The 24,895-nt window shown below is 35.0% G+C and overlaps 3 protein-coding genes across 5 annotated transcripts in view; 1 reads left to right on the top strand and 2 right to left on the bottom strand.

Moving 5' to 3' along the window:
- hip1 (huntingtin interacting protein 1) overlaps positions 1–5,895 on the bottom strand; it is a 57,428-nt gene extending 51,533 nt beyond the window's left edge. The window contains exon 1 of the mRNA XM_058799750.1: positions 5,537–5,895. Within this exon, the coding sequence (XP_058655733.1) occupies positions 5,537–5,656 (120 nt within the window). The 5' untranslated portion in view covers positions 5,657–5,895. The remainder of the gene's footprint in view (positions 1–5,536) is intronic.
- A 4,975-nt stretch (positions 5,896–10,870) lies between these two features.
- plin2 (perilipin 2) lies at positions 10,871–17,955 on the top strand. Of its 3 annotated transcripts, none has more exons than XM_058745473.1 (9): positions 10,871–10,889; positions 12,653–12,797; positions 12,937–12,988; positions 13,546–13,741; positions 13,836–13,918; positions 15,394–15,679; positions 16,192–16,376; positions 16,467–16,598; positions 17,348–17,952. In XM_058745473.1, the coding sequence occupies exons 1-9, from the start codon at positions 10,886–10,888 to the stop codon at positions 17,723–17,725; spliced, it is 1,461 nt and encodes a 486-aa protein (XP_058601456.1). In that variant the 5' UTR covers positions 10,871–10,885; the 3' UTR covers positions 17,726–17,952. The 3 variants fall into 3 exon arrangements, with proteins under 3 accessions (XP_058601456.1, XP_058601455.1, XP_058601454.1); XM_058745472.1 differs by lacking the exon at positions 10,871–10,889 and adding an exon at positions 11,858–11,981 and having other exon boundaries at positions 16,506–16,598; positions 17,348–17,955; XM_058745471.1 differs by lacking the exon at positions 10,871–10,889 and adding an exon at positions 11,858–11,981 and having other exon boundaries at positions 17,348–17,954.
- Positions 17,956–18,151: 196 nt separating this feature from the next.
- On the bottom strand, positions 18,152–24,660 carry lgals17 (galectin 17). The gene is made up of 6 exons (XM_058745474.1): positions 24,530–24,660; positions 21,860–21,900; positions 21,408–21,749; positions 20,385–20,654; positions 19,126–19,176; positions 18,152–18,983 (listed from the first exon to the last, which is right to left on the bottom strand). The coding sequence occupies exons 1-6, from the start codon at positions 24,544–24,546 to the stop codon at positions 18,904–18,906; spliced, it is 801 nt and encodes a 266-aa protein (XP_058601457.1). The 5' UTR covers positions 24,547–24,660; the 3' UTR covers positions 18,152–18,903.
- Positions 24,661–24,895: the final 235 nt, after the last annotated feature.

A 24,895-nucleotide genomic window follows, 5' to 3' on the forward strand; every position in this document is an offset into this window, starting at 1 on the left:
CAGAAAAGTAGCTCACTGGAATGGAAAAACACGTTCTGTGTGAACAGCCCCTAAGAAAACGTATGTCAGGAAAGCATCAAAACAAGAAAAGTTTAATACAGCTTTAATTTTTAATTTCTAATAACATTAGAATGTGTCCTGACTCCCGTTTCATATTTTTCTAAGCAAAAAATAATGATTATCATACTTTTTTTTTTGTTAAATGTCATTCAGTGTAACAATAATTTGTAAACCAAAAAAATCTTGCCAAGTATATTCAGAACAAAAATCATTAGATGACATTAAGACTATTTAAGGATCACAGTGCAGCCCACAATAATCAAATGTAAAACTAAATGCAATTTTTAATCTTTACCAATCTTTGCCACTATTCTTCAAACCACTGTTTTACCCGATTGTCAGAAAACCGTTTTTAATCATTTAAAATATAATGACAATATAATAATATAGTCATTAGAAACATTAAAGCAGACACTTTATTTGCATTTAATATGCTTTATATGTATATAAATTCACTTTTGTAAATTTAATTTGATGCAGTCAGCAAAATGGGATGTCTCATCTTATAGCTACAGAAACCTTCTCTTTTTTTCCCGGTATTTCTTACTGTTTAGCTGGTTCAATAGTTGACATAAATATGGCACTACTGTTTTTTAACAATATTTTATATCTACCATGCTTAATTTTTCTCATTATACAGTAAAAATTGGCCTGAATACATTAAATATATATATTTGAATACTTTATAGTAAGGGAGTTCATCATAAAGGGGTCATATTTGATTATCATAGTAATACATTTAAAGTAGTAAGGCCAAAAAAAAAAAATTACATACAATATGTCACAAACCTACAATAATAACAACTAATATGACCACATTCCCTGCAGTAATGCATTAATGGTCTGTTTGATAGCAGTGTGACCCGAACACTGTTTCTGGCACAGGCATCTGGCGGCCCGCCAAACTGCATAGGATTTTTAATCCACAGCCAGCGAACGGAGGCCACAGGCCAGGGCTCGCATGTTCTGCTGTTTCAGGGCTTTTCATACATGCCCTCCTGCAGTCAATGACCCTAACAACCACTCCTCACCCTCTGAAACGCAGGATCTACAGTAAATGTGCACGTCAGATGGAAAAAAAGTTACATTTAACAAGCAGGGAAACAGTAAAATAGTTAATTTAGAAAAAAGAAAAATACTAAAAGATGGTAGGATACTGAAACTACTGTAGACTGAGAAAGTGAAATACTGAAAGTAAAGATTGGCTGCTAAGTGGGAGGCGAGATTACGACTGTCTGGCTCTGTGAGGGCAAGTCTTGGAAAAACAGAGGGGGGCAAGATTAGGCTCCTCCCGAGAATTCCTCCACGGGCACGGTACCAGCACAGGAAGAAACACAAGCACAAGAGACGCAGGGTCATAAACTTAACTGCTTTAAAGTAGGATAGTTTGATAACAAGAGGAGGAAGAGGAGATATGGGACGAACAGAGACAGAATGACATAAATTAGCATTAAAGAAATAGTTTCCATTAAAAAAATGAAAACCTTCAGGCCATTCAAAATGAGTTTGTCGCTTCATCGTAACAGGTTTTAGCAATTCAGCATTACATAACTTGCTCACCAATGGATCCTCTGCAGTGAATGGGTGCCGTCAGAATGAGAGTCCAAACAGCTGATAAAAACATCACAATTATTCACATGACTCTTGTGATGTGAAAAGCTGTGTGAAACAAATGTCAAGAGTCCAAAACTGTTTTGTCAGATAGTTTTGTCCAAAACAAATAAGTCGGTGGATTTTTATGTGAGAGGACAACAGGGGACAGACTTTTTCATTGGAAGAAGTATTATTATGGATTGTCGTCTCATTTTTGGCCAAAAGTGCCCATAAATTTGTTTATAACAAACTTGCAATTTTTTGCTTCACAAGACGTTATTTGATGGACTAGAGTTGTGTGGATTACTGTGATGTTTTTATCATCTGTTTGGACTCTCATTCTGACGGCACCCATTCACTACAGAGGATCCATTGGTGAGCAAGTGATGTAATGCTAAATTTCTCCAAATCTGTTCAGTTGAAAAAACAAATTCATCTGCATTTTGGACAACCTAAGGATAAATACATTTTCAGTAAATTTTCATTTTTGGGTAAACTAATCCTTTAAAGTGATGAAAATATACTGAAAAATTATCATTTGACTTCTTTGAAAACTCATTTGACTTCACTGAAGTGAAACAGGACAACAGTCTTTTAAAAATGTAAAACGGGACTTGTGAATTGTTTGGATTAGGGCTGCATGGTTTGAGGAAAAAAATTAGCTTTGTATATCGTCGCACTTTATGACTGTCAACTAAAGTGTCTTGAATCTTGAATTTCGCCTGATACAAAATGTTCTGCGGGATGTTTACGATGCTTCAGACTGATTTGCAGATGACTTATTTTGGCAACACTCTTTTAACATGTTATTTCATCCGTGTGGATTCCGAGGCTGGCCGGATGTCCCTCTGCTAGGCTCCGACCACAACAAAGGTTCCCTGCTTAGATTTCCTCCATATAAAACTCAAGTTAAGTAGATGCTAGTCTTCTAACACCCAGCCACAAGGCAAACCATGCTCATGTCATTACAGGGCACCACACTAACATCCTCTCATTTAAAACAGGCTGAACTCACACCACAGAAGGCCTATTAATCTAAACATAGCGTTCCAAGGGCAAAAAAGAGACGGGATATTATGGGATCAGACTTCCTCCAGGCAAACTAGCTGATAAGGACTGCACACAATAGCATTTCCTACTGAGACCTGATCAGTTTGTGCTGTTTGAAGTGCTATTTTTAGATGTGAATGTTCAGTTTAGGCTTTATAGTTCAACTTTAGCACTCAGTGTTTTTGGTTCAATTAAAACTCAAACTGATGAAATCCATTTTAAAAACAGGATAACTCACGTTCGAGTCTGACCCAGTGATCGGTCCTAAAGGAGTTCAAGAGCGCATGCGTCACATGAGTCTCGCTAATCCATGTCACTGTCCTAGTTGTAAACAGGACTGAATATTGCACGCTTGAGTCAAACACGATGCTGCAGATTGATATCAAACCAGAAATTAAGTAAATTTTAGTCTACCTCGAGAAATCTTGGCAAGAACAAGGTCATGCTCTTTTCAAACACCCTGAAACCCACCAGTAGGGCAGTCGGCTGCAGCTTCATTCATGTGACCTACTTTTTCTGATGGCTGTGTCTGGATGGGGAGGGGAAAGACCCCCAGAGAAGTGAGAGGAGTGCATGAACAATGAGAATGCATTTCTCTATACTCTATACTTCACAACACACTTTCAGGCTCAAGCACCCAGATACTGACTGCATAATTCAATGCATGTGCACTTTAAAAAGGTCATGATAAACAAGACATTGTTTATTCTTCTCTAAACGACTGAAGACACATGGAAATCCACTACAGGCTTATGCCAAGAACCAGAATGCATGACCGTCAAACTCAATGGTTTTTAGCGCTGCATCTCTAAACCACTAAAAGCTTTTGCATCTCCATCAGTTTGGAAACACAAGACTGGGATCCTTTTGGTATATCCTTTTATAATGCATATTAATGTCATATTATGACAAATGTGTGCATGTAATTTAATTTTTAATGGCATTTGGAACAGCGTTATCTATATTAACCTGTACTGAAAGGGTACCCGGTAGAACTTTGCTCCCGCCCTGAATCGTTGACACTAGAATGTGGACTGATAAAATGAAGGTGCGATATGATCAAAGGTTCACTGAACTGAAAGCTGAATTTAACAGGCCATCAATTATAGTTTTGTAAACATGATGGCTTTTACGGTGGAAATAAAAATTCATTTTATGGTTTTGAAAAACACACACTAGCAGGCTGCTTCAGGAACCAAACAAAGTGCAGATCTTGAGAGAATTTGTGCACCTGAAAAATAGGGTCAGCTCTGATTTTTTAACTCAAAGTGAGAAAACGCTTCCAGTACCTTTACAATTTAACATATCATATCAGACAACAAAGCGTGTGTTAGCTTGATTTAATAATATATTAAATTAAAAACAAATAATGCTCTTTGACTGCCCAATGCGTTCCATAGTTTGTTTGAGTGCAGGAGCTTTTTTTTTTTAAAGATACGGCAAGCCATTTAAGCCATGTATTCCTTTAATAGTTAATTTTGTGTTGCTAATATTTGGTTTCAAATAAAAAATGAACAGTAATACAGTCCACTAGTAACTAGTACCTTTCACTAGTATTTATTCGATACATGAAAGAAAAAATGGTGTAGGATTTTCTTTTAAACCATTTTACTCAGAAATTGCTAGTAAAATTCACAAATGATCACAAAGAAATGGCAAGTAACACACTGAATTAAACATAAAATGTTGAAGCAGAAACAATTGACCTATCAGTAAGGATAGACATATGCGTTTTTGATCTACACTGTACAAGAGGCGAGAACAGTTCGCGATTTAGGTTTGTACATTAGCATTGATTCACTAACTTTAACATTAGCTAGTTTTATTCTTCAGAGATATAGCTTGCTGAAGCACAAAATGACATTAATGTTCTGCTTGAGCAGTTGAAAATTGTAACTTAATGAGTGTATGACAACCAGAAAATTAACGTTTTTTGGGATTGGGTTGAAGGCTTAGGGGCATTTTGCTGTTTTGTTTGGGTTTAGGAAATGTAATAAAATAAATTCTATTGCCAATCCTCTCAGGATACCTGGAATCAGTGTTACAAGTACCCCAGGCACATCGTTTTTCCATTTTTGAAGCATAAACCCCATGAAACCGATGCTAGCTTCCAATCTTCCAATGTTTCTCTATGGCGCTGAAACCTAAAGATGTCTGAGTTCTGCTCCCTGCGCAACTGATACTCGACTGCCATTGGCTAGTCTGCGTTCGAGGGGAGGGGCTTAACGATAGCTCAATTAGAATTTCCTGTAAAATGTGTTTCAAAAATACTTCAAAAATCACTTTTACAGTACTTATAGTACTCACTAATACATATCCCTTTAATTATAGAGGTTATTCAATTTAAATTCAAATAGAAAATTTTCTTAATTGAATTCAATCAAGATTCGTGAGAGATTTCTGTGAGATTAGTAGCCCATTCTCATCGTTTCTGGTACCTATTTCAGTTCCTAATACTACTTGATTAGACACTTATAATACAGTATATACAATATATTTATAAGAGTATATTATAATATATTTTATCATTTATTAGCGAATGTGTTAGTTTAAAATAGCTTACTTGTAAGATTTTTATTGAACTAGTTCTAATGCAACGGAGATAAGAAATGTTAGTTGACTATAAAATGTTAACTTTACCACTAGGAATAAGTGCTAGTATCTAATGATTATTGTAATAGACAGGCTACAAAACTCTATCGAAATGCCAGTTACTAGCACAATACAAACAAATACTAGTTAGTTTTAAGCAACAAATGTAATGAGCGCGTTGGCTATAAACTGGCTACATGAAAAAACTTGCCCTGTGGTGTTTACAGTTCCTTAACGTTACCTGACTACGCTCGAAGTTTTCCTTTTCAACTTCCAAACTGTTGGCACCGCCAGCGCGACGGCTGAGCACTTTGGGAATCGGGTTGGGGACTTGCTGCATGGAACTCTTGACGCGGTCCATCCTGGAAATAAAATCCAAACTGCGCGAGCGACGGAGACCTCTTAAATCAACATAAATAGAGTGTAGTGTAGAGTGTAGCACGACAAATCCCAGCCCTCGCCGTTATCACAAAAGGTCATTTTCTACGTCCACCGCCCATGAATATCATTCCAGCGCTCTCCGCTGTCTGCTCTCGAGAGCGTGCAAAACATGCGTCTCTGCGCAGATCTGTAAGCGAAACACAGCAGTGTCAGTTCGCGCGATATACTATACAAATCAACACAACCCCAGAGCAGCGACTGTCACAGGCTCCTCCCAGCGCTTACTCACGCTGCTGGAGGAAAACCATTAGCTCCCGCCCTTCAAAACAGTTATTCTGATTCACACGCTTTACTACAGTGAACATTTCTCAAGGTAGTGAATATTTCTCAGGGACGATTGATTTGATTTTCTTCTCTTTTTTTTCTTTTTTTGCATCAAATACAGGTTTTGAGCAAATTATAACAATTATAAATTACATAATGTAATGAAACTAAAAAGTAAATAAAAAATTAACACGAAAGTAAAAAATAAGCACAAACTAAATATAGTGACAAAAAGTTACACATAATAAAATTTGAAAAGTATAGAAAATGTAAAAAGTATAGCCTATGTAAAAGTGCATGTATCACAATTCTTTTCTTTTCTATTCTATTCTTCTTTTTTGTGCGGATGTAAAAGTCTGTTTCATCTTAACACAGTGTTATTTACGTACATGTCCATTTTTAGAGAAATGAAACTTAGCAAGGGGCCTTGTGTTAACCTCAATAATAATAATAATAAAACCCTTCACATATGACCTTCTCCCAAGCAGGCCCATATCTATCTTTAACTTGCTTTGTTCCGTTTTAAAGTTAAAGGGATAGTTCACCCAAAAATGAAAATGTTAGCATCATTTACTTACTCAAATTGTTACGAACCTGTATGAGTGTCTTTCTTCTGTTGAACACAAGAGATGTTAGTAACCGAACAGTTGACGGTAGCCATGGACTTCCATAGCCTACGGGCAACAGAAGAAAGAAATACGTTCAACATAAAGAATAAAGTAGTAGATGCTTTCAATTCATAATTCAACTTAATGGTGAGTAAATGGGGACAAAATGTTTATTTTGGGGTGAACTATCCCTTTAAGCAGATCCTATGACCTTGCAGATTTATCTTATAGTTTGTGCCGTATAACCAAGGCAGATGCTAAACTTTGTACATCATTTCTCTCTTGACTGTTTGACTTGTGGGATCTGACTTGTATTCTCTTTGTATTTGCCACACCAATTAATCACATTATTCCTTTATCTGCAAATATCACTGTCAGTTTATTGTCTGCTGATTCCACTTGCATAACTATATTAAATAGCACAGGCACATGCAATCACTAACTGTGTCCTATCTCTAAATGGGCAGAAGCCAGATTCAATTTCCCTGCTAAGCAGATTCTATCAGATGGCCGAGTCAGAGTTTTGTTTCAATGATTCAGTAGAATGACAGTGTGAAGTCATTTTGGCCTTTGTCCTGAGTAAACATTATCTTTTCTGCTTGTCAGCACAAGATGCCAACCGCAGTCAACACCACTATAATGTCAGCAGAGGAACCTTGAATTCCAAGACACCAAAAAATCTAAATGTGATTGCTTTATTATGTATGTACACTGTCCTAAATAGTGCTAATATCTTAAAATGCTTAAAAATGGCTGTTCTCACCCTCAGGATATCCAAGATGTATGAGTTTGTTTCTTCATCAGAACAGATTTGGAGAAATTCAGCATTACTTCACTTGCTCACCAATGGATCCTCTGCAGTGAATGGGTGCCGTCAGAATGAGAGTCCAAACAGCTGATAAAAACATCACAATAATCCTAAATAATCTTTCCTTTCTTTCAGTCAATCAGTGTCACTGTGTTTTTCCAACAACAATAACAGCATCAATATAACAGATTCCCCCCTAAATTTGCCATCCAGTATAAATAATATAATTTGATGGCATGCTTTGGATTAATGAGGTCTAATTCCATATGTTTCAGTATTTCTTGTAATTTTTAACTTTACAAATCACTGTGATTTTGAGACATGGGGTTGGTTGGCACAGGGTTAATTACTGGTTTACTGGATGCTGTTACCAAAATAAAACATCTGAATGTTTGCCCTCTTGTTATTTTCCAACCTGTAAAGCATCTAAAAAATAATCATAATCTATTTATCCTAAAAAATATAAGAATACAAAATCTGGTTTGGTTGGTGACTTTAATCATAAATTCAGTATTTTGTAGTCTGTTTTTAAAGCAATGAAGCTTTCATCTGCACCTATTTGTTCCACCAGAGATAATTATTCAACCAACCTCAGTCCAGCTGAAAGGATACCTAAAGAAAAGCTTCTAAAGAAAAGTTGTCAAGAGAATTTAATTTCTTTTAATTTAGCGACACTTAGTGGTTATACAACGCTACAACACGTGCATGATGCGTCTGTTTTCTTGATATTTCAGTCATTCTTGAGAAGTGGGACAAAACACGGTGCAAAATTGAAAAAATAAAACCTTGTACTCAGACAAATGAAACTACATTTATGTATCTTATATTTACTAAGCTACAGAGCTATGCTTTGATACAACCTCCCAACTTTTCTCTTTTTTTTTTTTTTAACAAAATTTGCTTTTTACCTTGGACTGTGTAATATAATTTCAATTTTATCTTTAACAGCATTCAAGATGTTTTTAACATCTCAAAACACATTCTCATGTTAGCAGATAGATTACACTTTCACATGTGACCAACAATTCCACAACAAATATAAAATATCATAATGAAATATTATTACGGAGGTGACAAAAACCTGAATTTGTAGTCATTTTAACAATCAAATACATTGAATCAGTCAATTACTGTATTAAAACAAACACAACAAACAGTGAGTATGTTATTGTTTATAAAGCTTTTATTTACACATTTAAGTATTATGATATATTATTGGAACACAAAATCTGACGGTGTTGACAAATTTGGTATTTCTTTCACAAAACAATTGGAGTTCATGTAGTAGCCATTTTGTTTTGTTTTTTTCTGTTGATGCTGCTTATGGAACCTGCTTCAGGAGAATAAAATGATCTAAATATTTCAAGTAATTTCCTCAGAAACTGGAAGATGGTGTTGACATATCATGGTTGTGACACAGGAAATATTAACATTAGGATTTAAAATATTCTAAAACTATAAACTGACCAGAACCTGTCTGACAGTGATGTACTCTACAGAGGAGGATCGTGGTGAGGGGGTCCTTTAGAGTGACAGCTGCCCCTGATATTCCCTGATTTTATTACATTTTAATGAATGTCTGACGGTGTTGACAAAATGTTGGGACACAACTTTGAAACCTTATGAAACATGCATGTGTCACTGAAAAACAACCTTGATTTGATATGAGATATTATTAAGTGTTACTTTTGATAAAACAAGGTATTTTTCATCATTAAAAAACATTTTTGTCCATTTTATAGCATATGAATGATTGAACCCTTCTCTGTGGACACACTGTTTTAGATGTAGTGAGAAGACAATAAGCGTCATAGATTTCACATAATAATGATAAAATTAAATTGAAGGGGATAATTGTGTTAAATACATTCTATTATTAATCCCCATAACATTTACAATTTAAAATATTATTATTTTTTTAAACCTGATAGCAGTTACAATTGCTGGACATGTTTTGTCCCATGTCTCAAGAATGACTGATTTGTATTTACAGCATTTACAAAGTATAAGAGTAAATTCCAGGTATGAACTTTTTGCTGAATTGTACAAAACAATATAGGCCTTCTTGATCGCAATACATGAGCCTATAAATCTTATCAAAAAGATCTAATACAGGACAAAAATGTATATCTTTTAATTCTGTTGTAATCTTAAAAATATAAAAAAATATGATACCACAGCTGCATGTGTGTTTGTTATTGAAACAGAAAATCACATCACTGAATCGAGTTCAGCTCAGTACTTTGTGTGTGAATCATTCTTTGGAGTCGGTTCTTTTTAATGAAACGATTCACAAACCTTTCATGAGTCACACGGAACCGTGTTTTTGACTCAACTAAAAAAAGTGTTAAATATTGAACGGAAAAGCGTCTCTTGGGGAGATGTCCTACTCAGGGCCGTAGCTAGAGGATTGGGGGCCCCCTGAAAAAATATTGATGTGGGCCCCCTCCACACACACATATCATATACTGTACAATATACAAGCATGGAGGCCCACATATATCCTAATAGGTGTTTCTTACAAAATAACAAAACAGTTAGCAAATAAATGCATATAAAGGTTTTTTACTGAAGCTAATGCCTAATGCCTTTGCGCCTGAATAGCGAGCCAGACTACTACCATCTGACCAAGTTTCAGCTCTCTAACTCTTACGATTTGGGCTGCACGATCAGTTTTAGCGCGGAATAATAATAATAATAATAATAAATCCTAACAAATACAATGGTAACCTGATTTTCTTTTCCCCGACATTGTCAGTCAGCATGTACATTAGGGTCGTTCTTGAACGATTCGTTCTTTTTGAACAAATCTTTAATGTGACTCGGGAAGAACGAGTCATCTCGGAGAGTGATTCGTTCAGTCACGCATGCGCAACATCCTATAGGTTCTGCACTGAATTAGTTCACCTGTTTTGAGTCTTCGGATTTGAGTCGTTCGTTCATCACGTGACAGCCCCATAAGCGTAACCTATGCAGTAACTGTAAGAGTAAATAATAATAATAATAATAATAATAACTATGCACCCGTTTGTAAGGAAGCTTGTAAATTAACTAATTTATGTGTCCAATGCTGTCACATCACTTGACAAAAGAACTAACGACTCGAAAGACTCGAGAGATGAACTAATCAATTCTCTTTCCGGCTCTGACTGCATAGGTTTAGCCATAGACGTAAATCCCGGGGGGGACAGGACCCCCCCATCTGAGGGTTGTCCCCCCTAAAAATATCATTACAAGCGACTCCGTGTATTAAAAATAATATAATGGACATGTACTTAAAATAACTGTGTGAGTAATAAATCAAAATAAACGCAAAAAAAAAACGTTTTAAATTCAGAAATATTTTGATTCCCCCCACCCTTTCCTCACAGTGGTTTGGTCCACTGCCTGCTTTCCTCTTTTACCGATACACACACACGAGTCCGGTCACTCCGGTGGGAGAGAGCAAGTTCCTCAGTAACAGTTAGTTATGTGTAAGTAACTTAGGCTGTCGAGGCTATTTTATTCTCTTTAAACATCGGGTGAAATGATTATTTATCTTTAATACAGATGATGCTGGATCATTAATAAATTAGTCATGACAAAACAATTATGATATCCCATGTTTTTTCTATGAGCGATTATAAGGTTAACAAGATTAATACCGTAGCTTGTCACCCGCTACAACTAACACGGCGATAAGCCTGTGTGTGAACTGATATTAGGCTAATATTGTAGACCTACCGATGTGTTGGGTTTTGCTCAATATGGGCTTAATGCGGTTGAATATCTAAAGAGACATACTCGGTTTCAGACGAAACCTAAAATACCATGGATGACGCAAAATAAGTGAACCATATGAACCAAACTCATATTTAAACACGGTCTCTATGCTGTGTACACAGCCAAGTACAATTTTGGCTGTATCATTTGTGTCCCCTTCAAAAATTGCTCTTGAGAAATTTTATGTTTATTGTCCCCACCTACTGTTAAATGAAATTTACGCCCCTGGGTTTAGCTTATGAGGCTGTCACGTGATGAACGAACGACTCAAACCTGAAGACTTGTCAGATAAGAGGTGAGCTAATAATAGACAGACCCAGGTAAACAATGAATGAATCTTTTATGTTTCTTATAGCATTAGTTTTTTATTGCGTGTAGTGTGATCAACGTTTGCATAAGTAGTAGATGTGTTAGGGAAGTAGCATGTAACATTTTAATTATATTTTGCTAAAATGAACGAAATGACTCTAAAAAAGATTAGTTCATTTTGCTGAATGAGACTCAAAGGTCGAGTCAGTAAAATGATCCGAACTTCCCATCACTAATGTACATCGCTAACTTCATCTGACATCTCAACTCTGATTGGTCGTCTTGTTCACGATCTGGATTTATTTAACCAAATTGCATGCTTTTTTGTGGTTTTCATAATATCTCAGTTATACAACTAATAAAATATTAGAATTATTCACAGAACATGGGCCTATATAGTATAATTCCTGGATTTTGTGGGGCCCCCTGGGCGGTGGGTACCTTTCACCCCACTAGCTACGGCCCTGGTCCTACTCATAAAGGTTTGGCAACCGGTAAGAAAGAGAACTGAAAACATTTGAAATGAACCGAGGATTTTACTGATAATTAAGGCGAAAAGTTAGTTTAATAGCTGAATAGCTGAGTTAAACATAAATAAATATCCATGTTGTCTGACAGATGATATATTGAAACAGATGTGGATTAGGTTAATAGGCTAACGTCTTTTAAACCAAACGATGAAAATGAATTGTATTAGTGTTGTTTAATGTAAGTGACGATCCAATAATTAATTTAAATAATTCAACTAGGTATATCTGTACAGGTGATTTATATTCTTCAGATTAGTTTTTCCATGAATTGTCCATGCGCTGACTAACAGTGAAGCATTACGTTAGCATGTCAGACAGATGACAACATTTTCAGGATTGCAAAGTCCTTTGTGACGATGAACGCCTGATAAGTATTGGGCAAACGATCATAGTTATTTGCCCTACTTCACCTGAACCGACTCTATGTGAACTTTCACCTACATTACTCAGTTATGAAGTCAGGAAAACGGGAAGTTGCTGCATTAATGTGTCGGATGCTAGTTTCAGTAATTCCTAAAATCTGCACAAGTCACAAGTTTCAGGCGTGAAACGGCTACACAGGCGCAACTGTTAATGTTTTCAACTTTAGCAGAAGTAGCAGAAAATTGTGTCTAAACAGTGTTTATGTCATACAGTAAAATCCCCGACCTTTGGACCACATCAGTCGTCATTACGTGCCCTAAAGTCAGTCAGCAGAGATCCTTCCAGTTCCTATAAAACCCGGAACACAGTCTCAGTCCTCATTACAGCCACCGAGAGTCCGTTCGTGCAGCACAACAGGTAAAGATTTTGCCTTTATTCTTATGCTTATGCTTTATTATTAAACCTCTTTAATGTTATTTACTGGATTCAATTGGCTACTAGCTTTATTAAAGCTTTGCTAATCATTTGCTATGACAGTTTGACTCATCTTTTGCAGATTTTCTGCTAACTATAGTGACATGGCTTCTGTGGACGTTGTGAATAACCAGGTGTGCCATTTTAATCCTCTTTTGTGACCCTGGACCACAAAACCAGTCTTAAGTCGCTGGGGTATATTTGTAGCAATAGCCAACAATACATTGTATGGGTCAAAATGATCGATTTTTCTTTAAAATCATTATGATATTAAGTAAAGAACACGTTCTGTGATGATATTTAATACATTTCCTACCATATCAACACTTCATTTTTGATTAGTAATATGTATTGCTAAGAACTTAATTTGGCCAACTTTAAAGGCGACTTTTTTTTTTTTGCACCCTCAGATTCCAGATTTTCAAACATTTGTCCAAATACTGTCCGATCCTAACAAACCATACGTCAATGGAAAGCTTATTTATTCAGCTTTCAGATGATATATAAATCTCAATTTCAAAAAACTTGACCCTTATGACTGGTTTTGTGGTCCAGCGTTACATTTATACAGTTGATCTCATTTACATTTTAATACTAATTATTAATTCTATTAAAATGTTTCTAAATAAATGTATATGTTTGTTGGTTAGACTGTCAATTAATCTGTTCATTCCTGTCTGTTCCTTTCTAGAATGTTGTTGAACGCATAGTTCACCTTCCCTTGGTTATTTCCACCTATGACTTGGTGTCAAATGTGTACTGCAACACCAAGAACAACCATCCGTACTTGAAGTCTGTGTGTGAGGTGGCTGAGAATGGTGTGAAATCCATAACCTCAGCTGCTTTTCACAGTGCTTTACCAATCATTGGCAAGCTAGAGCCTCAGAGTAAGTCGATTGTCGTTTGCAGTTTAAGATCAGGGTCTTAAAGGCTGATTTTAGTGTGAATATGTGTTTTCTAAAAGTTACTGTCTCTGTATAGTCTCTATGGCAAATGACCTGGCATGCAAAGGACTGGATAAGATAGAGAAGACTCTACCAATCCTACACAAGCCATCTGATCAGGTATTACGTAATATTTGTCTAAATGTTAAAGTCGGCATGAGACGGAAGTTGCAATCATCTTTTCTTCCCTACTGTGATGTATATGTGGGACTTGATTTTGTCTATCGGGAATTGATTGGATCATTGTCGATGGCTTTTGCTGAGAGTGAATGGTTGTCAAAAATCTGCTATAAAGCAGCTGTAGCAAGACAATAGCGTCATTATTCAGCTCCAGTCGATTCAGTTCAGTTCAATAACTGTGTACAGTTCATTTATTATGAAACAAGTTCAATTCAGCGATTAGCAGCTCAACTGAAGACAGTAGTGTTGTTATTCAGCTCGAGTCAATTCAGTGTTGATTTACCTCAAAAACAGTGTTGATGTTGCAATATACATGAATTTGAAACCAATTTGATTCAGCTATAAAAACAGCTCTACCGAAGACAACAGTGTCATTGTTCAGCTCAGTTTACTTCAAGTTTTGTTTTCACCTGATAGTGTCAGTGCTGTCAAATCCATGATATTACTGAATATTAAGAGTCTTTTTGACCCTAACTAATCAAGCCAATAGGCAAGAAACACAAACTCTATCAGGTGACCGAAATGGATAAAAAAAACCTTGGGGAAACCAGGCACCAATGAATGAACGCAGTGTGATGTTGATCAGGATAACTGCATTAGGTGTGAAGGAAGAGTTACCAAGAATTACTCATTTTGATTTCATGGTGACTTTAACAGTACTGAGCCAACAAGAGGCACTGCAAAGTTATCATATTACTTCATAACTACTCGCTTGACCAACACAAAAGGTGAAACATTAGTAAACCACAGTAGATTTTTATCTTTTTTTAAATGGAAGTGGAAAACTTCTTTTCTTACCTACTGTAATGGTGAAAGCAGCTTCTCAAACAACTTGATTTTGTTCATTGGGATTTGATTGGATCAAATGATCACTGTCGAGTGCTGCAAGCGTGACGTCAAAACCGAGAAGACTTCTTAACCGTGGGTTCCCTCAATAATTTCCTATGGGATTTTCATAATGGGGTTTTTCAATTCATGAGTTGGTAGACATGGTCACCACTCTTCAACAGCTCTGTCAAACGATTAATCGCGATTAATCGCATCTAAAATAAAAGTTTTTTTTTTGTTTTTTTTAAATAATATATGTGTGTATACTGTGTATATTTATTATGTGTATATAAATACAAACACATGCATGTATATATTTTTATTTAATGTTATGTTTATATATTAAATATATTTTATATATATATATATATATATATATATATATATATATATATATATATATATAAGAATATAAATATGTAAATGTGTATATACTATTTTCAGTATATATTGTGTATGTGTGTATTTATATATGCATAGTAAATATACACCGTACATTATCTAAACAAAAGCTTTTATTTTGGATGCGATTAATCGTTTGACAGCACTACTCTCCAAGCAGTGCTCTAATGGTGTTCTTCTTTCAGATCGTTGCCAGTGCTAAAGAGGCAGTGACCGGAGCCAAGGAAGCCGTCAGTGGTACTATGAACGGTGCCAAGGAGTCTGTCTCCTCCACCCTCAGTGAAGTGACAGACAGGACACGTGGAGCAGTACAGGACGGCATGGAGAAGACTAAGACGGTGGTGAGCGGTGGAGTCCAAACGGTGATGGAGAGCAGGGTGGTCAAACTGATGAGCGGCAGCGTGGACACAGCACTGAGCACATCTGAGACTCTCCTGGAGCAGTTCTTACCTGAAACAGAGGAGGAAAGAGGTGAGGATAAGGGATGGACCATGTAGGATATTTTGCTGATATTTAGATTATGACTTAAAGTTGCTCTGCTTAAAGTTGTGATAGATTTTCTTTCCTATTGTGACATATATCAGACGGAAACAGCTCCTCAAATGAGAAAAAATGTTCATAAAATGCATAATAAATATCAATACATATATATTGAGACTCTTAGTGAGAACTGCATATCTTGTGATATTCTTGTGATATGCTTCTTATGAGGTATGGCTTTTTAAATTACATTGAAAGAATATCCATACTGTATGCTCTGTTATAAGCGTCAAATAGTCCTAGGAATTATTCCATTTTCCTGGAAAAGAAATATAAAGTCTAAAGTTCCACTCATGAATAGAATTAATATCAAAGAGACCCTTGACTAGCAATCTGAAATAAATTTTTGTCTCGAGCCTCACTAATCTTTATAAAACAGCAATAGAAATTCTCAAATCTAACAGTTGCTTCTTTGTCCTGTTTCTCTGCTTAATCTCTCTCAGAAAGTGAAGTGAAGAACTCCGAAGGACTGGAAAATAACAGTGATCTGCTCAGTTACTATGTACGGCTGGGGTCTCTCTCCAGCAAAGTCCGGGACAGGGCTTACCAGAGGGCTGTAGGTAAAGTTCGTAATGCCGTACAACGCAGCCAAGAGTCCATATCTCAGCTAAACCACACCATGGATCTAGTAAGTTTGATCTGAGATTCAGAGATCTATAATAACTGTCAAAATAATGTCTTCTAATATCATGTTTTTTTTATTTTTATTTTTTATTAGATTGAATATACCCACAATAATTTTGATGTGTCTAACCAGAAGCTACATGAGAAACTGAGTTCAGTGATGGGCTGGAAGACTGTCTCTCAGAGTCAAGAAGAAAATGAGATGGACACAGACAGCGAAGCTGAGGTATCTGAGATATCATGTGACTGGAAATTAGAGCTGCATGATAGTGGAAAAAATTACTTTGGAACATTTTGGTTTTTTGCAATATATATTGCGAGATAAAAAATTCAGGAATTTTCACCAGATCTATTTTATTTTATTTGTTTTATTTTTTGGTGCAAAATAAAAATCATTTAAAAATGCTGGAAAATGACTTAGCCTGATTTTTTTTTTTTAATGCCAAAATCATTTTAAGGCTGAAAGATACGTAAACCTGTACATAAATCACAGTACGTTTTACTTCAAAATTTCACATTTAATTCAAAGCGTTACTTGCTATTTCTTTGTAATTATTTGCGAAATGTTCTAAACTTATGAGTGAAAAAAAATAATTTTGGCCAATTGTTTTAGGCCATATTCACAAAAGAAATTATGATTTTATTTTAAAAAATATATATTAAACAAAATAAGAAATATATTGTAATAACACTTGTACTGTAAAATTAAAATACTACTATTTAAATCTTAATTTTTATTTTGAGGCCAAATATAGTTATTTAATTAAATCACAATATGTGCGATTTAACAGTTGCACAAAGCCATTTCACAATGTGGATTTTATTTCAGTACATTGTGCAGCCCTACTGGAAATTATTTTAAAAATACAATCTAAATTTAATGTTTTTCTAAACATGAAATTCAGCTACATGATTGAGTATTACTCAATTTCTCATTTTCTCTCTTACAAATGTTTTTTTTTTTTTTTTAATCAGCAAATTGAATCGCGCACATTGACCATTGCCCACAACCTCAGCCAGCAACTCCAGAGCACATGTCTGGTCTTGGTGTCCGGTCTCAAAGGTCTCCCTCAGAACATCCAGGTCCAGGCCGTCTCCGTCAGCCACTCCGCCATGGAGATCTACAGCAGCTTCAGTAAGGCTGCCGCTATAGGAGATCTGCCCAACAGCGTCCTCACCACCAGTCGATCCCAGCTGAGCAAAATAAGAGATTCCATGGATAACGTCATGGACTACCTGCTCAACAATACACCTCTCAATTGGCTAGTAGGTCCATTTTACCCACGTGCAGAACGCGGGACTGCAAACGGCCCCGAATGTGACAAACCAAGGACCCTTCAAGTCACTGAATGAAAACCGATGAAATTTCCGAATATTAACCATTTGTTTCTATCTTACAAATATGCGTACAGTCACACATTCCTGCCAGTAAAATCCTTCTCTACTTTGAAAGCAGTGATAATTATAACTAATAATATACAGAGTTTTACCGAATAATATTTCTGAAGTGTCTTAACTTTACTATTCTAAATCTGCATATATCTAATCTTTTTAGGTATAAATAGTGCCTTTTTACACACTGTTTAATTTGCTGTCTTTTTATTGTTTTTGTACATTTCTAATAAAATAATACATTTACAATATTATTCTTGTGGTGTGTGTTGTTTTGAGGATGGAAATTGCACCTTGATAATATTTTTATTTAAACCTGTCACTTAGACAATGCAGTGTCTTTTTTTTTTTTTTTTCTGATAAATACAATATTTTAGATAAAAGGGATTAAAACATCATTAATAGGTCCACCAAGCATCTTAAATAACAAGGGTGAAGTCATACTGCCCAGATAGCATACGTACGTCTGCAAGATGCCTGGAAAGCATCTGCTGTGTACAAAGATCTGATAAATGTCTTTAAGATGTCAGTTTTGCATACATTCTGAATCATAAACGTCTTAAAGACGTTTTCTAAATGTCTATTTAATTTACAGTATTCTTACAGGAAATGTCCTAGAGATGTATTGCAGATGAGCAAACACTCTAAAAAATGTATCTTCCAGATGTAAACGTGAACATCAAAAAGATATCTCTGAGATGTATGTGTGCTTTTTGTGTCAGCAATTTTAATAGATTTTCATGAATCTATTCATGTGATAATAACAGTGTAGGTAAATGCTGATAATCTTTTTTTTTTTTTTTTTTTGCATCATGAAGTTGCATCACATTTCTACTAATCTAAATGCATTTTTTGATAAATCTATATCAGGATTGCTGAAATGTTCAAATATCTAAAAATCAAACAATTCAAAAAAACTTTATATTTTGCTATTTGTTTATTTATTATATTAACACTACAAAAGTATAACACACAAAGTTTTCTGGTATTCACATATTTGTGAGCTTTCACAGATTTATAAAATACAGTATCTAAAACAACACTTTTCACACCTGTTTTCCAACTAACTTTTTCCACAGTGTAGGCAAAATAGTTAAAGTAAAAGTTAATTGAAAAATACAGTTAAAATCAGAACAATCTCAGTTAATTTGAAGCATTAGAATAAATGTGAGGAAAAGAGTAATGAGGCTTAGAGAAGACATACTCATTGTAGCTTTACCTGGAATTAAGAAAGTGGGGAAAAAAATAACAATAAAGATCAAAACTGTAAGAAACAGTCATTTCTTCCATCACAGTCATATGTTTTAATAAGTTTTCATTAGCTTGTCAAGTAACGATTACACTATTTGTCTTCAGCTTACCTAATGCAGACTGTATTTGCAGAGTTTCTGTTTCTTTTGGTAGCACAGGTTCTACAATTGAGAAAAAGATTGAGATTAACAAAATTTAAAAAAATCAGGAAAAACTTAAACCTCTGGGCCTTTTCGATCAAAAATGACCGAAATATTTAGCATTTTGAATTTTTTTATTTTTTTGCTTCATCAGAATGGGATGTCTTTTGTCGCATAATCAAGGACATGTTTCGATTATGTATTAAAGGATCAACAGCAACAAAATAACAACAAAAAAAGTCACACTTGGCTCCTTCGTAGTCAAAAATGACCAATTTATGAAAATAATTGGGAAATATGACAAAAAACGAAAATTTTTTGACGTTTTTAATCTTTTGGTCGTACAAACTACAATGTGACTGCAACACAAAGCAAGTTTTTGCAAATGTGTAAAATCGATCATTCTTTATATAGAGCTATATAGGAATCTAGTGGTCACACCATGGCATTACATATGGTTTTCCTTTTTACTCCCACCAGATGGCACTAATCTGCCTTCAAAAATTCGATTTGAAATATTTTAACATGAAATACTGCTTTGACTGAAAAAAATAATAATAAACATTATAAAAATAAACTTGTACTATTTTCAATGGGGAAAATTGGGCAATGATCATAATTATTGCATAAATATTAATTAGTACCATAACATTCTCTCAAAATTCAAAAGAAAAAATATTATTGAACAAAAACATATTACAAATTAATTTTACTGAATCTAAAAAAAGTTACATTTCAAACCCTAAATGAACAGGGCTTAAACTGACTTAAAACATCTTTTCTTGGGTTTACTCAACGTAAAGAAAAGTGTTTGCATCCACTTAAAAAAATTAAATTTGCTCTGTGCTTTCATCAAACACAAAATAATAAGTTCAACATGAAAATAAACTTTTTTTTTGTAGTTCACTGTTCAATCAGCTTGCATTTTAAGTGAATATAAGCAGTGATATTACATAATAGTGATGTAGGACTTGAGCAAACTGAAAAGATTATATAAAATAAGAAAAGAAAGTTCTTTATGTACTGAAATGGAAGAAATCAGAAGAAAACACTAATCACTCGAATGGTGACATGACATAAACGTTTACAACAAAACAGACTCCAAAGCACTACAGAGATAATTCATATTTTAAATAATGTCAACATTTTTGAAAATAGTGTTTGTACAACAAAACAAAAGTTGTACACAAAAACAATACATAATACTATACACATCAAAAGTTACCTACCTGTAACTGTGACCTTCACTGTGCTGAGAGCCAAACCCTCTGAGTCGAGAATTTTGTATGTTCCGGCTCTGCAGGCCGTAACATTACTAAGAATCAACTTGTTGTCTCTCCTTTCCAGATAACCTTTCTTGTTTATGACTGCATCTTTTTTCCACAGGACTGTCCAGTCTGTTTCATCACTGTTTTGAAAAATCATTTGCTCAGCTTGATGCGTGTGCAGATCCAGGATCAGTTCTTCCCCAGTCTTCACAGATGTGATGTCCTTGTGATCTACCATGGAAAGAGGAACAAAGCATCAATTTAGACTTAGTCATTATAGTTAACCAAAACAGAGTTACTATAGTTAACCAAAGCAGAGTTACTATAGTTAACTAAAACTAAAATAGTAAAAACATTTTCATTTCGTGAAATAAGATATTTTAACCTTTTATTCACTTTTTATTTTATATCAGTAAGTTGCAAAGGCAATATTTCTCATTCTCATTTAGTTTAACGTATTGTAATAAATTAACTAAAAATTTAAAATTATATAAACATTAAAAAACTAATAAAAATGACAAAAATACACAATAGCGTTATTAAAACTAAAATTGAGTTTAACTAAAAGCTAATTAGGTAATATTAAAATCTAAAAAATTTTTTTTTTAAATGGCGCCGTTACGGTTTCTGGGCCCCCGTGACATATTCACTCGGGGTGGGGGTTCCCCCTCGTTAGAAATCGTACTCGCGCTCCGGGGGGGGGGTGTTCCCCCTCCGTACAGCTAGTGTTTTCCGTGTTCCTCTCCGTAAATCGCGTTCCGGGGGGTTACCTCTCAGTAGAAATCGTGTTTCCCCCTCGGGGGGGGGGGGCCCCCTCCATCGTCAGGCCCTTAGAATCGTCCTAACCCCTTACTGTTGTTACACCATTTTTCAGTGTATTGCAACAAAAGTGATGTTGATTGAGCTTAATTTGTACCAAACACAGATTATTTTTTTAAAACTGCTATAAGTGAGATGTGTTCTAGTGTTAAAAAGTGCCCTCACCGATAACTGCAAGTTGGACGCTCTGAATGAAAATTCGGTTCTTGATACTCGATTCACCAACCACCAAGTAACTCTCATAAATGCCTGCATCACTGAATCTGACATCCTGCAAGAACAGAGAGCAGTTTCCCCTCACAAGCAGTTTCTCTGGGACATCTGCCCGGTCTCTATAATCCTCCCCCTGAAACCACTCCTGTCCCATTCGCTCAAACACCGAATCGCTTATGGTCTGCCAATGTATGTGAGGCTTGTGATCAGACTCCAGGTGTGATGCCACAGAACATGGCAGGACAGCTGGCAGACCGACCCTTGACAACGTATGGACAACCAGGGGAGAGGACCCTATAGAGACAAGTTCGATAAAATACACATTATTTGACATTAAAATAAAGCGCACAATGCTAATAAATGAAAAAATTGGCATATTTTTGTCTTTGTCATTGTCTACTTACCGACACAAATAAGAAGCCACAGCATCAGAAAGGCTGAAATCCTGAGAGGAAATGTTATAAATTACAATTACTGAGACTGGAGCCAAGAGAACAATTATTATTTTCAGCCCAGATAATCTAAAGTCTGAGACAACAGCATTGTGTTCTATTAAGTAGTGTTCTATATGGCAAGCCAAATTAGCTTTTAATATAATTGCATTTTTACTAGTAACAATTAAGTTTGAGAACTCTTTGATTTAATTGTTACTAGTAACAATTACATTAGAGAGCTCTAATTCAATTCCTACCAGTAACAATTGCATTAGAGAGCTCTGCTGTTGCATTTTTAGTAACAATTGAATTGTGGAGCTCTACAATGTAGTTCCTACTAACAATTTAGATTAGAGCACTCTCTAATTCAGTTGTTACTACAAAAAAAAAAAAAAAAAAATTGTAATGTTCTCTAATTCATTTATTAGCTCTCTTGCAGTTGTTACAGGGTGATTTCCGTTAGAGAGCTTTTTAATTCAATTGTTAAGAATTACAATTAGAGAGATCTCTAATTTAATTGTTGTTAGAATGCTATTGCAGTGTTCTCTAATTCAGTTGTTACCTTGATATTAAAAAGACATCAAATTGACATCCAACATTGGTGTCAAAAAAAAAAAAAAAAAGGTCAAAAATGCAAATCAAACTGACGTCAAAAACAAGTTTTATTCAACAAACTTGAAATCAATAATACAAATGTAAATTCAAAAAGAAATGCACCTATTCTGATTTTGAACAAAGATCACAGAACAACAGATGAATAATTACTGACATTAGTCCATATCACAATCTGAATTAGATTAGCTGTGCAGCGCTACTTCCTGATTATTTAATCCAAAATTGGCCAAATTCCGTGACTATACAGCATTATACGGTGAATTTAAGAGTGGTGTACAACAAAATGGAGTACAACTATACTGAAATAGTGGTGTGCCAAGGATTAACCTCACACACATGAAAGCGGTTGTGTGTCACACACTTTCCAAACTGTGTCACATGCGTGCTACAGTGGTAAATGCAATCAAAGCATCTATTGTCTACCACGTGGTAGGCACGCATACACAAAAAACTACCAGAAATAGTCATAGCACAAAGTCATCTGAATTTTTTTTTTTTAAGGTACACATTTTATTTTAGCTACATTTAATTAAAAAAAAATATGTTGAAAGTTAGTCAACTAAATTTGTTTATTTAAATGTAGCTAAAATGAATTGACTGCAACCACTTACCTTAAAAAAATTGAGTAAATTCAATGAATTTTTTTCAAGTTTATTATATTGAAACACATTCTTGAAAGTGTTCAAATTTACACATGTATCGACCTGAGAGTGACAGAACATGAGCGGGACACAATGTCACGGTCTGTTTTAGGATTGTCAATGCTTTTGAAGCAGAAGCTCACCCGTCAATACTAGCATAGCACCAAGGTGTGGTATTAAAAAGCAGAGAAAGCTTTGTCATTGAATGGGCATTAGAAAGGATGATGTGAAATGAACATCAAGTTTCTGACGTCAGTTTGATTTTGGGACACGTTTCGAAAGGAGATGTGGCAAATCGATGCTGTCCGAGACCCCAGTTAAGAAAAAAAATTCTACTTAATCAGGCTGACAAAGAATTCATATTATGCAATAAATATCAATCAAACACACAAATCATTGATGTCAATATGATATCAATTTGATATCTAAACCATTAATTTGATGTAAACTAAATGTCAAACACATTGGCCTGCATGTAGCCTACACCAATTTCAGAGTGAGTATTAACTTCATATTTTCACCCAATTACCACTGGATGAAATTACTGTCCAAACTGACCTTAAAATTATGTAATACAGCATCTTGATCAAGACTTGAATAACATTTGACGTCAAATTTGCTATCAATTGATATTAGTTGCCAGCTGGGAAAGAGTTAGAATTCCAGTTAGAGAGCTCTCTAATTGAATTGTCACTTGTAAGAATTTCAATTAAATAAATTCAATCATAATTATGGAACTTTGCAATAAAACATATCTTTAATGTGTTTTTACAAATTTGACTGAGCTCTTTGACTGTAATTAAAGTAAGAATTGAGCTCTCTAACTGCAATTCATACTAGTAAAAATGCAGTTGTTGAGCTCTGTAATGAAAAACAAATGGAATTCAATAGAGACATAGGACTAATAAAAATTTAATTATAGATCTCAGAATATAATTGTGACTAGTATTGGAATAGATCTCTAATCGTAATTGTTTACTAGTAAAAACTGAATTTTGGAGTTCTTACTAATAGTTCTTATTATTAAAACGCATTTACGAGAGAAATGCAGAGTGTAGCCTATTTAAAGCTAATTCGGCTTGCCATATAAGTACATCTGCGTTTGAAGACGCCTCGGTTTCAGAATCATGGAGCCGGCGAAACGAAACTTAAACTCAATACACCTCAGTCTAGACTCAACAAGACATGAATATATTTGATAACAGTCCGTTAGCATGGATATCTGGAGGGCAAGAAGCAAATTAATGGTTGTTGTCGTGATTATATATCTATTAACTTCACCGTTTTTATTGATAAACCTCTTTTATTCCTAAAAGAATGCAACGTAAATTTCTTCAGAATATCACTAGCCTTCTACTGTGTTGCTATTAAATACGTTTCTTACCAGTTACTTCTGTCCATCTTGCATTTGCGTCGGCTCCTGTTCCTGCCAGAGATGTTGAATGAGTGTAAACAGCGCAGGAGCGAATATATAGCCTACTATCTCTCCATTTCCCAAAAACGAAACCTGACGTTACATGAAAACCGTTAGGTCAGTCAAAACAGTTTAATCAGAGATTATCTGATCTAATTTCGTGTCTCTGGAAATAGTGACATTGTATTAAACTTTTTGTGTTATTTAAGGATTTTGATTTTAGATTTGTGGAGTGTGAAGTTTTTATTTTAAAATGAAAAGATAAAGAATATGTTTTTACTATTTTTGTAATAGCCTACTTAGCCTATGTAATTAACCTATGGCTTTATCAAGTAG

This window comes from Onychostoma macrolepis, chromosome 15 (assembly GCF_012432095.1).
Source record: "Onychostoma macrolepis isolate SWU-2019 chromosome 15, ASM1243209v1, whole genome shotgun sequence".
Lineage (NCBI taxonomy): Eukaryota > Metazoa > Chordata > Actinopteri > Cypriniformes > Cyprinidae > Onychostoma > Onychostoma macrolepis.